At 43.7% G+C, this 16,454-nt stretch overlaps 1 protein-coding gene across 1 annotated transcript in view; it reads right to left on the bottom strand.

Moving 5' to 3' along the window:
* The window catches only part of BECN1 (beclin 1), a 33,763-nt gene extending 17,731 nt beyond the window's left edge, over positions 1-16,032 (bottom strand). The window contains exons 1-6 of the mRNA XM_089657532.1: positions 16,015-16,032; positions 12,553-12,663; positions 10,684-10,804; positions 8,007-8,071; positions 4,518-4,576; positions 182-272 (exon numbers count right to left, since the gene is read on the bottom strand). Of these exons, the coding sequence (XP_089513658.1) occupies positions 182-272; positions 4,518-4,576; positions 8,007-8,071; positions 10,684-10,804; positions 12,553-12,588 (372 nt within the window). The 5' untranslated portion in view covers positions 12,589-12,663; positions 16,015-16,032. The remainder of the gene's footprint in view (positions 1-181; positions 273-4,517; positions 4,577-8,006; positions 8,072-10,683; positions 10,805-12,552; positions 12,664-16,014) is intronic.
* Between the last annotated feature and the right edge of the window lie 422 nt (positions 16,033-16,454).

Consider the following 16,454-nt stretch of genomic DNA (forward strand, 5'->3'; position numbering starts at 1 on the left):
TCACCTAACTGCTGTTATCACTGTATCTTTCCTTTAACCAAGTGTGCTTTAATGAGCCAGAGAAAGAGGAATGACACCAATATTGATATACAGTATTTATCAAATAATGATGGTTAGAAGATAAAAGCAATAGTGACCCTTGTAGTGTGATTCTCCTGTTTGTGGAAACAATCATCATTACCTTGAGTCTTCTGCTTAGATTCTCCATTGTGCCTCCATCAGATGCTTCTCCAATTAGCGTGAAACTGTTTGCACTTTCTGTGGACATCATCCTTAATGTGAAAGAAATACAGCTTAGAATATTGCTACTAACACACACATTATCAGTGGTATGAAAATGTAAAATCAAAGTCAACAAACGACATATGGTGAGACCATAAATGTGGCATATACAGGGGCGGACTGACCATTTAGAAACTCGGGCACTGCCACGAGGCCCCGGGGTCAGTAGGGGGCCCCATGAGATGCCCCTGGTATCTTTTTCATAGGCTTTTTTGAGTTTGGGCAAGGTCACAGGGGCTCCATGATCCCCTATTGCCCAGGGGCCCCATGAGTTGTCAGTCCGCCCCTGGCATATAGAACCAACAGACAAGTCAAGAAAAGAGAAAAATGATACACAGTGTGTTGGAGTTTATGCACAATGCTTTTATGAACCTTGTCCCTGTCATTGGCAAAACTAAACATATAGGGACTTCCCTGACAAGCACTAACACTTAGGGCATCCTGGGAGTGGGCAATATTATAAGGGGATATCCAGGACACCCCAGGAGTGGGCAGTACAAAAGGGGATACCCAGGACAAACCAGGAGTAGCCAGTATAATAAAGGCACATCCAGGATACCCCAAGCGTTGACAGTATAGTAAGGTGATATTTAGGACATCTTGGGAGTAGGCCACATAATAAGGTTACACCCAAGGCTGGGCAGTAAAAAGCACAATACCAGGACACCCAGAGAGTGGGCGGTCTAATAAGGTGACATCCAGAATGGCCCAGGAGGGGCCCATATAAGGCAACACCCAGGACACCTCGTGCATGGGCACTGTTATAAGGCAACATAAAGCACATGCCACAAGTGGGCAGAATAATGAGACAACGAGGACACTGCAGGAGATGGCACTATAAATACTGCAACATCCAGGACACCCAGGAGTGGGCAGTATAAGGTAACATCCAAGACACCTTGGAAGTGGGTACTATAATAAGGCAACATCCAGGACACCTCAGGCGTGGGTAGCTTTTTAATGTGACATTCTGAACACTCCAGGAATGGGCAGTATAATAAGAGTGACAGCCAGATTGTCCCAGGAGTAGGCAGAATATTAAGGCGACACCCAAGATACAGTGTGAAAGGGCACTATAATAAAAGTAACATCCAGGATACCCCAGGAGTGGGCAGTATAAGGCGATTTGCAAGACACCCTGGGAGTGGGTGGTATAATAAGGCAACATTCAGGGTGGACAGTGTAATAAGGCGACATCCAGAACGTCCCAGGAGTGGGCAGAATAAGGTGACACCCAGGACACTCCAGGTTTGAGAATAATAAAGCGACACCCATGACACCCCAGTAAAGGGCATTTTATATAGGGTGAAGGTTTGGCCAATACAGAGCTCTGATCTCAACATCATGGAGTCTGTCTGGGATTACATGAAGAGACAGGAGGATTTGAAGCAGCCTAAATCCTGTCAGGATGTAGACCAACAGAAGAACTGTGGTTAGTTCTCCAGGTTTGGAAATTATGTTGTCTTGAAGGCAAAGGGTTGCACAGTACTGTGTAACACACACACACACACATTCAATTGCTTGGTAACACAAATTGTTAAGCAGCCAATCACATGGCAGCAACTCCATGCATTTAGGCATCTAGGCATGGTGAAGATGACTTGCTGAAGTTTAAACCAAGCATCAGAATGTGGAAGAAAGGGGATTTAAGTGATTTTGAAAGTGGCATGGTTGTTGGTGCCAGACTGCTGATCTACTGGGATTTTCATGCACAACCATCTCTAGGGTTTACAGAGAATGGTCCGAAAAAGAGAAAATATCCAGTGAGTGGCAATTGTGTGGACGAAAATGCCTTGTTGAGGTCAGAGGAGAATGGGCAGACTGGTTTGGGATGATTGAAAGGCAACAGTAACATGTCAATATGTACCAAAATATCTGGAGGAATGTTTCCAACACAACGTTGAATCTATGCCATGAAGAATTAAGGCCGTTCTGAAAGCAAAAGGGGGTCCAATCTGGTACTAGCAAGTTGTACTTTAAAAAAATATATATATATATACATATATATATATATATATATATATAAATAAAATTTAATAGTGGAGGAATTAATGGAAAAGACCCAAAGTGTATGTAAGCCCTGGCAATAAAATTCCGTTTGATTCCTTTTGGTCCAATAAATATGCCATTGAAAGCATTATGTTGTACCTCTCATAAGTGTAAAGAAATATCTGTTGATCCTGCCAGAAATCCTGTGAGCTCCTAACTTCCCATGAACTCCATCTCCGCTGCACTGGAATCTTAAACAGTGTTAATAGCAGTTCCAAGTTCTCTCTATGAACTAAAGAACAACACCATATTATCCATATTAACCCCTTAGGCCAGTGGTTCTCAACCTTCCTAATGCCATGACCCTTTAATACAGTTCCTCATGTTGTGGTGACCCCCAACCATAAAATTATTTACCCAGTAATTATAATTCATGAAGTGTCGTTTTACCTCTAATACTGCTGCTTTTAACAGAGTAGCTGCTTTCAACACAGCAGCTGCTTTCTACACAGTAGCTGCTCTCTACACATCGGAAATATGTGTTTTCTGATGGTCTTAGGGGACCCCTGTGAAAGGGTCGTTCGACCCCCAAAGGGGTCGCGACCCACAGGTTGAGAACCACTGCCTTAGTGACTGAGGGTAAAACAAATCTTAACACCTGAGCACAATTTTGCTACTTTGACATGTACATATCATCATTAACTAATTTGTGCATCCAGGTGGATTACACCTTGTTTATTTTTTAGGACAAATTGGGATTTATTTTGGTGGTAAATGTTAATGGATATCTCCTGATTTTTTTTTTTTAATCAAAAGGAAATCTGGTCTAAAATAGTAAAAAAAAAAAAAAAAAAAAAAAAAAAAGAATTTTTTTTTAAATTGAGCTGTCTATATCTTGCTACTACTATAGCCTACTACCAAAGAGCAACCCGAAATAAATTCTCCTGCTGCTGACGATCACAGTGATACTTTCACAGGCAGACTAGAATATACAAAATCAGTCCATAAAGGCCCATAACCTCTGTGGTTCCTTTGTTCTTACGAATAATATATATCTAGCAATAAAGATTGATATTGCTTTTAAGATTGATTTTGTATATACTAGTCTGCCGGGAAGTTCCAGAGGGATTTTTTTTTGCCAATTTTTGGTCTTATTGGCAATGTTGGCAGAGTTTTACATGTATACCTTTCATGTTATAGATCACTTGATTTAGTATATTTAATTTATGGAGAAAAGGAGAGGAGGAGGTCATTCACTTTAAGTTTATTGCATTTCCACTACCACTTTGCTTTGTGATGACTAATCCTGCCATTTCTGCCTTTTAAATGATGCTAATTTTCTCATAATATTAAGGCCCCATGTACACGGGATACTTCTGAACGATGGAAACTGACTGCTGGAAAACGTAAGTTAAAAAATGTCGGTTTAGCCGTGTTTGTATACCGCGTTTAATGTGCGTTTGCGTTTAGAAGCGTTTTTTAAAGATAAGCACAGGAGAACCTCCAAATGCCCAGAATGCACTGCAAAGCGGTAAATTATTAACTATTTTAGACTGTTTCAGAGAAATACAGACAGTAGAAGCAGAGAGAGCATTATGTGTTTAGATAATTAGGTGCGAGTTGCTCATTATCATTTCTTTTGTTTCCAAGGGTGGTAAGGTGACTGGTGGAGGGAGTCATTAAGGCCACCTGGCATGGGGTCTTCATGAGGAATTTGAGGTGTGAAGTGAATGGTCATTAACATATCTTTTGTTTTCAAGGGTGGGAGAGGTCTGAGGTGTGAATTGGTCATTACAATGTGTGACAAGCTTGGTAGGAACATCCTGTGTTCAGTGTTTTGTCCATCTGAGCACCATGAAAATGCTTTGCATGCATTTTTCATGATGAAAAAAGGCTCTGGACAGCATTGGGAACTGGAAGAGTTATAAAAAATTTTCAGACGCAAACGCTTATAAATGCGATTTGCCGCGTTTACAAGCATTTCGCATTTGAAACACTGATAAAATCGACTGCTGAATGCAAGTTTGCAGCATTCAAAAAAACGACTGTAAACTCAAATGCCTGTAAAACGACAATGTGTACATGGGGCACATAGGAAGACATTAAGGAGAGTTCAGAGGCTGCTGAAAAAACCGCTGAACAGCTCCTGAACGTCAGTTTATCAGCTGCAGTGTACATGAGAATAAGTGCAGAATTCCCACAGAAAATAACTTGGTAACTTATAGCATAGCATTTGGCACCCATACCTAGCGGGTGGAATTAGTCTTCTTGACACACCATCCTGTCTGTTTTCTAGAAACGTTTCCTGTGTCAAAAAATAGAAAAAAAACAAATGGCGCAGCTTCAGAAGATGAGAAATTGCAGTTACTGAAACAACACACCGCTGGTCTGTGTGGCTCCACAGCACAAACCTTCAAAAGCATACAGATATTCTCAATGTAAAGTGGATGTACAGAAAGATTTTAAAACCAGAGCAGACAGAATCTGAAGCAGCTGTGCATGGTAACCAATCAGCTTCTATCTTTAGCCTGTTCAGTTAAGCTTTGAAAATGAAATATAGAAGCTGATTGGTTGTCATGCACAGCTACTCGTTTCTGGCTGCTCCAGTTTTGATAAAGTTCCTTGTGTTTCTGATCATCATTGTTACGGAACCGGACCCCAGACCGCACTTGGGTATAATCCGTTATATCGCAGCTTCCCTATCCAAACACAAATCCACGGACCACACCCTTGAAATCCCTCAGGAAATAGACAGCACTCAACTCTTCTTAAAACAGGAAGTCAACTCCTTTATTTTACACACACAAGTTATATACACAGGGCGGGGGAAACACAACCAGGAAATACATCATCACCCCTCCCCATCCAACCAAGACACAGAACAATGGGGCAGCACATGGCAAAAGGACAATAGACAGCCATGTGGCTGAGAACAAAAGGACAACACACCAATACACACCCTGTACACCAACAGGCACAGGGTCACTTAAACATAAGAATTTGGGAAGATGATACAGAGGTCCCCCCCACCCCCAAAAGTCACTCCCGTCACAATCACATTATCTGCCTAGGAAAGAAAGAGTGGAAAGTGACCTCCCAGTAACTAATCAGAAAGTCACTTTTATTTTCAAGGTTGTACTTAAACCATGATAGCTGACATACATTTGGTTAACCACTTCCCGACCGGCCGTTGCATATAAACGGCCAGACGGTGGCACTGCAGGGTCAGGTGGCCGTTTATAAACGGCCTCCCCGCACCCTGCTTGCGCGCGCTCCCTGGGAGCGCGCAGCACCACAATCCAGTGCCCGCTGTGTCCTCCAGTGAAACACCGATCGTCGGACGGGACCTCTGTACGAGGTCCCGCTCATGTGATAACCGATTGGCCAATCAGTGATCACATGCAAAGTAGTAAGCAAGATGTCACTTCTGACATCATTGCTTACTACGTGTGAAATCTGTGAATGATCACAGAGGTCACATGGTACAAGGCTATTCACAACAGCCTTGTACCATGTGACAAGCTGTGACCAATCACAGCTCACCCAGTACTTCTCAATGAGTGCAAGAATGCAGACAGAGAGAAAGAGAAATGATTGCTTTTACATCCTATATGGATGTAAAAGCAATCAGTGTAAAAAAAAAAAAAAAAAAATCTTCATCACCCCCCACAAGTAGTACAGTGTCACCATGGTGACACTGTACTGCTAGGGTTACAGTACGTAAAAAAAAAAAAATTTATATAAAAAAATAAAATAAAAATGTAAAAAAAAATGTTTAAAAATTATAATTTTTGGTTAGAAACTAATTTGTATTTTTTTTTTACTAAAAAGATAACGGAATAAATTTTGGCCAAGATTTATGATGGAATATTATTTATTTGCAAAATTTTATAAAAAAAACACTTTTCAAAATTTTGGGACATTTCCATTTACATAGCAAAAAAAATAAAAATCCCAGCGGTGAATAAATACCACCAAAATAAAGCTTTATCTGTCTCAAAAAAATGGTAAAAAATTCATTTGGGTACAGTGTTGCATGACCGCGCAATTGCCATTTAAAGTGTGATAGCGCTGAAAGCTGAAAATTGCCCTGGTCAGGAAGGGGGTAAAACTGTCCGGTCTGGAAGTGGTTAAAGGATAAATTCACCTTTGGGAACAGGTTACATGTTCCACCCATTTTTAGAGTGGAACATGTAACATGTTCCCATAGCCACCGCCGCCCCCCTCCCTCTGACAGATAGTACAGGGAGATTTCTCCCCATACTGTCAAATTTGAAAAGAGCGCGGGCCGTGCAGGGCTCCGCCCACACTTCCACGTCACTCATTCACAGACGTCCGTGAATGAATGAACTGCAGCGCTGTGGTAGTTCATTGAAGCTTCCTGTCATAATATCTGCATTGCAGGAGCGATCTACTGATGGCTGGTGCAATGCTTTCCAGGCTCCTGCAAAAATACTACAACGCACATTTTTTTACCTGCAAAAAAAGTGCATTTATTATTTGTGTCTAAAAGGTGATCTTATCCTTGAAGTGTTCTCCAGCTTTCAGTAACTCAGACTCCTCCTATCAGTACAACCAATATAATAATGTAGAGATAGCAGAGCTTTACACAGCGCTCCCGGGAACCAGTCCTCGATTCTGTACAGTGAACAGTGTAGTCCTTTACGTTGGTACTTTCCAAAATCTGTACAACAGACAGACTTTCCAAATTCCAAAATCTGTACAACAGTATAGTTCCTTACCTTGTTACTCAGGCCCTCAATGAATCTGCACAAAACACAGCATAGTCCCTTACTTTGGTATTAATGGTCCCTATTCCCCATATCTGTACAGCACACATTATATTTCTTACCTTGGTACTATAGTCCCTAATTCCCGAATTTGTACATTACACAGAGTAGTCCTTTACCCTTTTTACTAAGGTCCTCCCTGAATCTGCACGACAGCTTGGTCCCTTACCTGAGTACTATGGTCCCTAATCCCCGAATCTGCGCAATACCCAGTGCTGTCCCCTTACCTCATTACTAAGGTTTTCCCTGAATCTGCACAATAGATGGTATGGTCCCTTACCTGAGTACTATGGTCCCTAATCCCCGAATCTGTGCAATACCCAGTGCTGTCCTTACCTCATTACTAAGGTCCTCCCTGAATCTGCACAATAGACAGTATGGTCCCTTACCTGAGTACTATGGTCCCTAATCCCCGAATCTGTGCAATACCCAGTGCTGTCCTTACCTCATTACTAAGGTCCTCCCTGAATCTGCACAATAGACAGTATGGTCCCTTACCTGAGTACTATGGTCCCTAATCCCCGAATCTGTGCAATACCCAGTGCTGTCCTTACCTCATTACTAAGGTCCTCCCTGAATCTGCACAAAACACAACGTAGTCCCTTATCTTAGTACCAGTCCTCATTACCCGAATCTGCACAATACACATGTAGTCCCCTATCTATCTCAGTATTAAGGTCCCAAATATCGAAATCTCAATAATACACAGTGCAGTCCCTTGCCTCAGTACTGATGTCCCTAATCCCCAAATCTTTATAATACACAGTGTAGTTCCGCACCTTGGTACTGAGGTTCTCAATCTCTAAATCTGTACAATAAATAGTTTAGTCCTTTGCCTCAATACCCAGGTCCTTCTGAATTTGTACAATACCAGGTGTAGCCCCTTACCTTGGTATCCAGGTCCCCAATCCCCTAATCTGTACATGAAACCGTGTAGTTCTTTACCTCAGTACTTAGGTCCTCCTCTTGGCTTTCTCCTGGTTTCACAGCCACAGTAGTCACCAATGGAGCTACAAGAGACATGTATTGTTTTCAGCTATGAATACCATGATAGTGGTGGTGTCCATGTTTAGGTATACATCTGTAGCATTCATTCCTTTATCATTGTATATATCATAATGGTACGAGAATGAAACTCACGTTGGGCATGTGGTTGAGAATAAACACACGCACCTCCATTCACTAAAGCATGTTACACTACAGCACAACAGGCTTCCTTTTTATTTGGACCAAGCTTGGTCCAAACAAGGTATTTAACATTAAATGAAACCTGGAAATCATCTTTAATAAACACTTACCTGCCCTGGGGATCCAAGGCTGATCATTCGACACAAAGGGGCAGTCTTTATAGATTGTTATAGCTATCCCTCTTACCCTTGGTAAGGGGGAAAAAGGGGGAAAATGGTACAATTGATCGTACTTGAAGCATTACTATTTATGTTCTAGCCAAAGCCAATCTCTGAACATAAACCTCTTACATGCTATGATAATACAGCAAGTGATGCTGTAGATATAAAATCCAGATAACAATGGTAAAATGACATTGCATAAAAGGTGGCTTAAGTAAGTTCTTCATGACCAGTACAGAATACGTGTAGGTATTCCCAAACCAGATATTGAATAAGGACCAATAAAGCAGTAAACAATGAAAACGGTACATAAGATAACTATAGGTGCTATCCACAGGTAGAGGGTCCAGATTAAGGATTACCCTCTTAGGCATCCTCATCCATATTGGATAGAGCTCCAATAATGGAGGGTGGCCTATTGGGAGGATAATGTTGGTCAGCTTTGGAAGGATGAACCTGCATCTCTCCCAGGCCACATGTGCAAATTATTTCAAAAACATGAAATATAAAAGGAGGGGGATAGTACAAATTGGTGCACATTTAGACAAACCAGCTGATCTCTGAGGAGGGGAAGGTGAGTCCCAAAATTCCACAAGGAAGTGGATGATATTAACCTCAGTAGAGACTAGGACACGGATAAGGGTATAGTCTGTAGGTTGTAAGTAGAGGAAATGTATAGAGCACATCAATGGGAGAGGCTGTGGACCGAGAAATGTCAGCTGGGGATGGAGGAGACACTGGACAACAGGGACCAGGCAGCACTTCTAGGAGTAGAAGTAGAAGAGGATAGAACAAGAAGGCACTTCTAAGTGCAGTATATCCAGAAGAATCTTTAATAATGACAGTTAGAAACACTTACAAACCTGTAGTTAAAACAAGCTCAATAGAATCGTCAAGAGTGCAGAGGCTCAATCCACCATTCAAGAAACCGCTGTGCTGGCCAGGAGCTCCAGGGGGAGCTGAGGATCAGTTGTCCAAGGTGGCCGCCACAATTTCCGGGATCACTGGAACGCATGTTGTCCAGGAGACCGCAACCAGAAGATACGTGGCTTGGGAACGGGCGTGGATCAGTGACGCGTTTCAGAGCATGCACAGAGCTCCATCTTCAAGACCGATCAGTCTTCAAGAAGGAGCTCTGTGCATGCTCCGAAACGTGTCACCGTTCCACACCCATGTCACTTCCAGTTGCGGTCTCCTTTACAGTTTGCGCTCCAGCGATTCCGAAACTTGCGGCGGCCATCTTGGGCAACTGGTCCACAGCTCCTCCTGCAGCTGCTGGCCGGCACAGCGGGTTTGTGTTTCTAACAGTCATTATTAAAGATTCTTCTGGATATACTGCACTTAGAAGCGCCTTCTTATTCTATCCTGTAGGTTGTAAGTGCACACAGAGGTTGCCTGAGAAAACTTAAGTTAAAGGGTTATTACGTCACCTTTACCAAAAAAATGGCCTATGCAGGTAAGAGGTGCCTGTCGATAAAAAACTGCAGTATTGACTAAAGTTGGATAATGCCCTTGATATAGGTGTAGGCCATTTATGTATCTACCGAAGCCTGGATGAAAAAAACTAGAGATGAAATCATCCCATCCTGCCTTGCTGCTAGGATGTTGCTAAGGCACTCCCAGCCATTATTGCTCATCCGAACCATCACAGGAGCGAGCGCCCAAACCCTCGCACATGTGTGGTCCACCATCTCCTCTGTTGCAGAATCTCTGAGCTACTGCAACAAAGGAGAGAGCACATGTGATGGAGTTTGGATCAGCTGGGAGTGTCTTAGCAACACGGCAGGATGGGATGATGCCATCTCTGGGAGTTTTTCAGCCCAGGCTTCAAGAGGTAAACAAATAGCCTAAACTTACAGCAAGGGCATTATTTAACTGACAGCTCCATACACAGCTCAGTCATTCGGTGCTTGGAAAGGCTTCAGCTTTGCCTGCTCCCAAGCCACACCCCTCTAATGCATTTCACCCACTCATGGGCTTAGTCGTAGAAGTCGGAGTGGAGATGTGTCACCTCTACAGCTAAGCCCACGAGTGGGTGAAACGTGCTAGAGGGCGTGGCTTGGAAGGAGGCAAAGATGAAGTCTGATACACTTGGAACCTGGTGGCTTACCAGTGTGCACTTGTATTCCTTTCTTTCATAGAACGGAAAGGAGGACCACATTATTAACCATGCAAAAGTAGGACCACGCTATTTAATCAAACCATGCCTGACGTGCAGTAAATTCTGAGATCAGCAAGTGACATGTACATAACACAATTGAAAGTTCACTCACCTGTCAGCTCCTGCATTGTGGCTTTATCTAGGATTTTGAAGGAAGTGTCCAACTTGAGCGGCTGGCTACATCTCTGACACACAAAGCTGACTTGCATGGTGGATGATTTAGATGTCTCCATCTACTCACATATCACAGGATGGGTAACAGAAATTATAAACAAAATTAACAAGCGTAAATTATAATGTGCTTTTTTTTATCTTTTAATAAAAGTGTCTTAAATGAGAGCTGCCCAGTGTGACCCAATCACATCTTATTCTTTATTTTCAGACCTTCAAGGGACAATACGTATAACCTTATTGGTCGGTGTGGGCAGCAGTGAAACACACGGTGAATCTGGTGTATGAAAAAAACTTAGCTGAGTTCACTGAATTCAGACTGTCGTGTTCCTAAAATGACCATTTGTTGTACATGAAACACAAAAAGTTTATTTTTTGTGCATATGTGTGTATAGAAGTATATTTTGTGTGCCTTTACCTACTCAGTTCTATGAGAAGTACACTTACTGGTAAAAGTATTTCCATTAGATAATAATTGAGCCAGGAACAAAACGTTACACAAAGACCCCATCCTGATGTTGCCCTCTACGATGCACAACCCCCCCGCAGGGTTTTCAAAAACTGGACATTGATGGCTGCAGACAATGGCCCTAGAACTGTAAAGCACCCTTTGGCTCCAGACATTGCACCAAGGAAGGGGGAGGGGGGCAACAGCAGGATCCAGTGTAAAGCAACATTACAGGTGCTGTGTCCCTTTGTGAGAGGTCTTAAAGTCACCTGTATGGATGAGGTCAGGCGGGTCTGGACACGAGTCTGAACCCCCCTAAGTTATCTCACCGGGAAGCTGCCAAAGCTTACAGCCAATCACAGGGGGTGTAGGCATACTATAATTGGCAGTTGGCTTTCACAGCTTCCCAGTGGGATCGCTCAAGCTGGTTCAGACTTTTGTCTAGAATCGCCTGAGCTCATCACTAATCACCTGTGTTGCTCCAGCCTAAATCCCTATCCACACCTCAGCGTTTTATTATTATACAGTATTTATATAGCGCCAAAAAGTTTGCTCAGCGCTGTACAATATAGTGGGGGACAGTAGATGAGACAATACAGTAACAAAACAATACACGAGGGGTTCGAGGGCCCTGCTCTTTCGAGCTTACAATCTAGGACATCTTTGCACATTTCCCTAAGCGCAATAACGTTTAACATTAAGAATTCTGCTCTTTGTATTATCGCTGTTCACATCTCCATGCTCGGGTGCTTGAATCATGATAAGATATATGAGCGTTTGTTTTTTTTTAACAGTGTCACCCATTTTTGGGTCCAATGACTTTAATGAAAGCTCCTGTTAACAACGCACAACACAAGCGCTTTTGGTCCTGAGCAATTGTTCTCTGCTGCCAAAACAAACACATGAGCTTGCATACATGAGAGCTCACAAACACTTGAAAAAAATGCAGGTTCCTGGCAAGGGCACACCATTGTTTTTCATGTGCCTTGTTCACACTGGAACACAGGCTCAGAGCATTGCGTTGTGGACATTTGCAGCAAGTCTGCAATAAAATGAAGCTTTATGTCTGTCATTTCTATGCACTGCAGCGGACTTTGTGACATTTCAAGTAAATAAATAAAATAGAAAAAAAAAAGGTAAACAGTGCCTTGTCTTGTCACAATGCAGGGCTCCTTCCCCCAAAGCCCATCCACCATGCTGCACAGGAAAATGGACTGTCACAATGTGAATGAGCCCTTCAAAAATGCACATCTACACGCGCAGAAAAAACGCTGCTAAATCACCTAAAAAAAACACTCAGCTCAGTGTGAATGGAGCTAAAGCATCACTGCACACAGGAAATAACAAACATTTATTACTTACAATCGTCTTCCCGGACTCATTCCTGATCATGTCCATCCGTGTCACTCTCTGCTTGTTTTTGATCTTCCCAGGATGAGGATCACACACAGCCGGAAGGACTGCTGAATATGGCTGGAGGAGGAACAGAGACTACATTTTCCATCATCCTTCCAGTGACTTCCTGTGACAGAGAACTACATTTCCCATCATGCTTTGTCATATACTACTGCTCTGACTTCCTGCATTAGGCAACCACATGATGCAGCTTTTATCTATTGTTAGATCACTTCATTGTAATGAGAAAAGAGAAGACAAACTCCACTGTACTGCAGTCTCACAATGTCCTGGATGCCGGGTGTAATTCTCGGTATCTGTTCCTATTCAGCATCTGTTCTTATTCTGTATGTATGGACTCTGCACAGTCCCACTTTTCTTGTCCTGTATGCCGGGTGTAATTCTTGGTATCTGTCCTTAGTCTGTATGTATGGACTCTGCACAGTCCCACTTCTCCTGTCCTGAATGCCGGGTGTAATTCTCGGTATCCGCTCTTATTCTGTATGTATGGACTCTGCACAGTCCCACTTCTCCTGTCCTGGATGCCTGCCGGTGAAGCAGTGATTCTTCAAGGTTTGCACAAAGTGTGAAGCTGAATGTCAAAGTTTGTCAGCCGAAGATGGGAACTGTCTGTTCTACAGTGAATAGCTTAGACTTGGTGACCCCCGTATACAGAAGGTTGCTCGTTCGTAGTCTCCTTGGAGCAGAGACTACAGGGACTCCCCAAAGGCTTGGGGACTAAGATGTGACACTGAGCAGTGAATCTCCAGACCTGTTAATCTGGGATGACACTGAACAGTGAGTCTCTAAAAATGGGAATCTGGTATAACACTGAACAATAACTTTCCAGCCCTGGGAAATTGAGATGACACCAAAAGGCTGCGGCTAAGCCACATAAGAGGGTTTTGTCCCCAGGTGATCAGGTTCCACTAAGGCCTCCAGATGTACTCTGTGGTGACAACACAGAGTTGCACAGGGCTCTCCAGTGATGACTTTTGCCTGGCCATGCAGAACACGAAGAATACCCTGGTGCGCAAACCTCTCCCTTTAGCGTGGAAGCAGCTATGAGGAAAACTAGATTCCAAAGACTGCCTTGGCAATTAACATTGTCCCCAGACTGGTGAAAAGAGGCACCAGAAGAAAATGAGGATGGATAAATACCATCCTCATTATCACCCAGAGGTACTTCTGCGGCCTGACGGAAGATCTCTGCAGGACCAGCCTAACCTTGATCCCAAAATATGGTTCCAGGAATCCCTAGACCCACCTCAGGCCAGCAAAACATTCAGAAGGAAGAACAAGAAAGAACATTCACGCAATTAAGGGCAGCAGAAGGGAGGTCCCACAAAGGTCTCTGGATGTTATCTCTGTGTCTGCTGACAACACAGGGTTGCATAGATCCCTCCAGTGATGATTTCTACCTGGCCATACAGAAGCTGAGGAGAACCCTGGTATGCAAACCTCTTCCTTTAATGCAGAGACAAATGGCTGAAAAGCACTAGATCCCAAAGCATTGTCTTGACTGAACACAGTGCGGTTGAGAGTAGTGCGTCATCCAATATAGGGACCAGGCTGCCTCTCCTGTCACAGGGAAAATTCCCACACCTCCCTGGAGGCAAAGGTACTGTGAAACCTATGTGATGTCCAGCAAAGTCCACCCCGGAAGGCCAACTGAAGTGAGCCTCCTGAAAAAGGGTGGAAAAACCTGATCTAGGGAGCCGCACTGAATCCTTAGGCAGATTGGTGTTCTTCTGGTGTGGGGGGAACCGACCACCCCACTTGCCTAAAGAGACTGATGAGTCCCACAGGAATTACTTGGTGCATAGAGACAAGCTGGCTGTCATGCTCAGGGCCCAGACCCACGGCAAAAGAAAAGAGGTCAAGAAAGACAGAGAGCCAACAAAAGAAAAGGAGATCATCCTGAGGAGGGGACCCCAGTGCCTTAAGCACCTCTGACAGAGATAAAGGGGTGAACTCCCTGGCTATTGACAAAAGTCTGATGGCACGCAGGATGTAGACCTTTTTTAGCAAGGGTTAGGCTGAACAGCCTTGTCTACCTGTGACATGTATTTATGAATGATGGACACCTGCACCTATGTGGTCATATCTTGCAGTTGTTCGGCTCTTTCGAAGAGAACTGAGTGCAAGGATCCAAAATAAATGACTGTTCAGAAAAGGCAATCTAAGCATCCAACAATGGAAATGCCAGGAAAGAACACTAGGGTCATCACAAGAACCCATGCTCCAAAGAATGCTGATTGGCCAACCGCATATTTAGGTGAGAGACAGCCGAAACTAGTTCCAGAAAACCTTGAAGGTCAGGAAGTCCCTCTGGAGAGGTCCTAGAGGTGCTAAAGGGTACTACGAGGGTTGAACAGAACCCAGGGTTAGAGGCTTCTTCTGCAGAAGGGACTGGGTGCCCATATGGGGAACAACCTCAAAACCCAAAGAAGCGTTTTTAAGCCCCAGTGTGCATGAGCTCTTAAAGTGATTCTAAAGGCTTTTCTTTTTTTTAAAGAAAGAATAACAAACGTGTTATACTTACCTGCTGTGTGCAGTGGTTTTGCACAGAGCAGCCCCGATCCTCCTCTTCTTGGGTCCCCCGCAGGCTCTCCTTTCCCCTCCCTCCTGTTGGTTGCCCCCACAGCAACCAGCTTGTTATGGGGGCACCTGCTGCTCCGTATGTCCATTCACACATGGAGCCATGGCTTGGCTCCGCTCCCACTCTCTTCTCATTTGCTGAATGGCTGTGATTGAACGCAGTGGGAGCCAATGGCTTCCACTTCTGTCTCAGCCAATGAGAAGAAGGAGTCCCGGGATAGCCTGTGCACATCGCTGGATCGAGAAGGGGCTTAGGTGAGCATTAGGGGGTCTGGGGGTGATGCCGCACACATAAGGTTTTTTAACCTTCATGCATAGAATGAATGGTGTGTGCATAATTTGCACTATTTGATATTTTGTATGGTCCAAATCTTTTGTGTAAATCTGTTCTCTAGACAAACCGACTTTCTTTTTATATACTATTGGTTTCAAATTACTTTACATACCAGTGTACTAATATGTAAAGCAAACAATATGGTTTCCTCTCACCACACTACAACCTTTGTGGTATCTAATGATATGTATATACTTGTACTGGCAATAAAGATGTTCTAACCCTCCTACTCTCTATCCAAAATAAAAAAAAAATAGTTTCAACTTTAATTACTGTACAAGTGAGAGTCTCACAGTCATAAATAATCCTTTTAAAAACTGAACACTCAAGGGCGTGGCCTGGCCATGGCGCTGTGACATCTCCTGGCTCCAGCTCACCCGGGCCTTTTAACGGCTGCGACGAGGCTTTACAGCCTCGTTTTTGGCTTTGAGTAAGACAGGCAACAGGGAAGGTAGGAAGGATAGCGGCTCGGCTCCCATAAATGATTTCTTTACCTGCTCTGCCTCTCGCACACATCCAAGATGGCACCAGCTGCTCCATCTCCTTCACAAGCTGCCTCAGCTCTGCAAGTGGGCTCCCCATGACGCATTCCTCCCCCCCCCCGGCTCGGACAGCCCCTCCCTCCAGAAGCACCTCAGAAGCTTCTCTGTGCTCTGGGCACGGCTGGGATATAAAGTCCTACTTGAAATCTCTACCAACTAAAAGGGACTTTGAATCTCTCATCACTAGGCTTGAACACACCTACAAGCAAGATATAGCTGATTTGAAAAAAGATGTTGGTTCCGGATTGGAAAATCTGGAACAAGTCACGGAGAAATATGCTAGAGCCCTGAACAACCATGAAGTAGCTTTGAACGATCATACAGTCATGATTCACCACCTGATCTATCAACAAGACAACATGAAAAATCGTAACCGACGCAACAACATTAGG

Source organism: Staurois parvus, unplaced genomic scaffold, assembly GCF_062004578.1.
Source record: "Staurois parvus isolate SC_StPar_1 unplaced genomic scaffold, SC_StPar_1.0 ptg001008l, whole genome shotgun sequence".
Taxonomy (NCBI): Eukaryota; Metazoa; Chordata; class Amphibia; order Anura; family Ranidae; genus Staurois; species Staurois parvus.